Source organism: Bison bison, unplaced genomic scaffold (genome assembly GCF_000754665.1).
Source record: "Bison bison bison isolate TAMUID 2011002044 unplaced genomic scaffold, Bison_UMD1.0 scf7180017864248, whole genome shotgun sequence".
NCBI classification, from domain to species: domain Eukaryota; kingdom Metazoa; phylum Chordata; class Mammalia; order Artiodactyla; family Bovidae; genus Bison; species Bison bison.
The window spans coordinates 1,534,625-1,535,242 of NW_011494820.1; the positions used below are offsets into that span (position 1 = coordinate 1,534,625).

A 618-nucleotide genomic window follows, 5' to 3' on the forward strand; every position below is an offset into this window, starting at 1 on the left:
CCGATGGCTGGCCCCGGTAGTCGGCCAGGGAATGGCATCGGTTCTGACCCTCACGTCAGGCCAGGCGAGGGCACGTGGGGTCCCAACCTCCCTCCCTGCATCCTTGGAGAAGACGCAGCGGCACCACTGTCTCTGCGATGGGGGCGTGGAGTGGGGAGGCCGAGTTCGGATTCACGGTTGGGGGTTCTTTTCCCCTTTCCTGTGTGCGTATCCGTCAATAAAACACACGTGGTTTCCGTGGACGAAACTGTCGCTGCTCAGAGCCACACCCCCGCCTGGCTCCTCCCATCTCTCTCCAGGGGCCTCAGTCTTGCCTTGTCTTGGTTTGGGTACCTACTCCGGAAGGAATCGGACGCTGAGAAGAGGCCTCCTGTGAGGCTTGGAAAGGGGTGTAGTAAGGGGAGAAGCCCTGTAGGGGCGCCAACGAGCAGGTGACGCCCCTGGCAGTGGGTGCATAGCCCACTGGGGGCCCTGGGTGGGGGCCTGCGTAGAGTACGCACTTAGAGTGATTCCACCCCAGGAGCAGCGGGCTGGGCTATTTACCCTCCATCTCCTGGGAGTGTTGGGTCGAGGGCTCAGGCTGGGTCACAGTTCCTTGCAGCAAGGAGCAGTCGGGAT

The 618-nt window shown here is 62.3% G+C and overlaps 1 protein-coding gene across 1 annotated transcript in view; it reads left to right on the plus strand.

The window, feature by feature from the left end:
* MEF2B (myocyte enhancer factor 2B) overlaps positions 1-285 on the plus strand; it is a 17,195-nt gene extending 16,910 nt beyond the window's left edge. Inside the window, exon 9 of the mRNA XM_010847257.1 lies at positions 10-285. Coding sequence (XP_010845559.1) covers positions 10-20 — 11 coding nt within the window. The 3' untranslated portion in view covers positions 21-285. The remainder of the gene's footprint in view (positions 1-9) is intronic.
* The last annotated feature ends 333 nt before the right edge of the window (positions 286-618 follow it).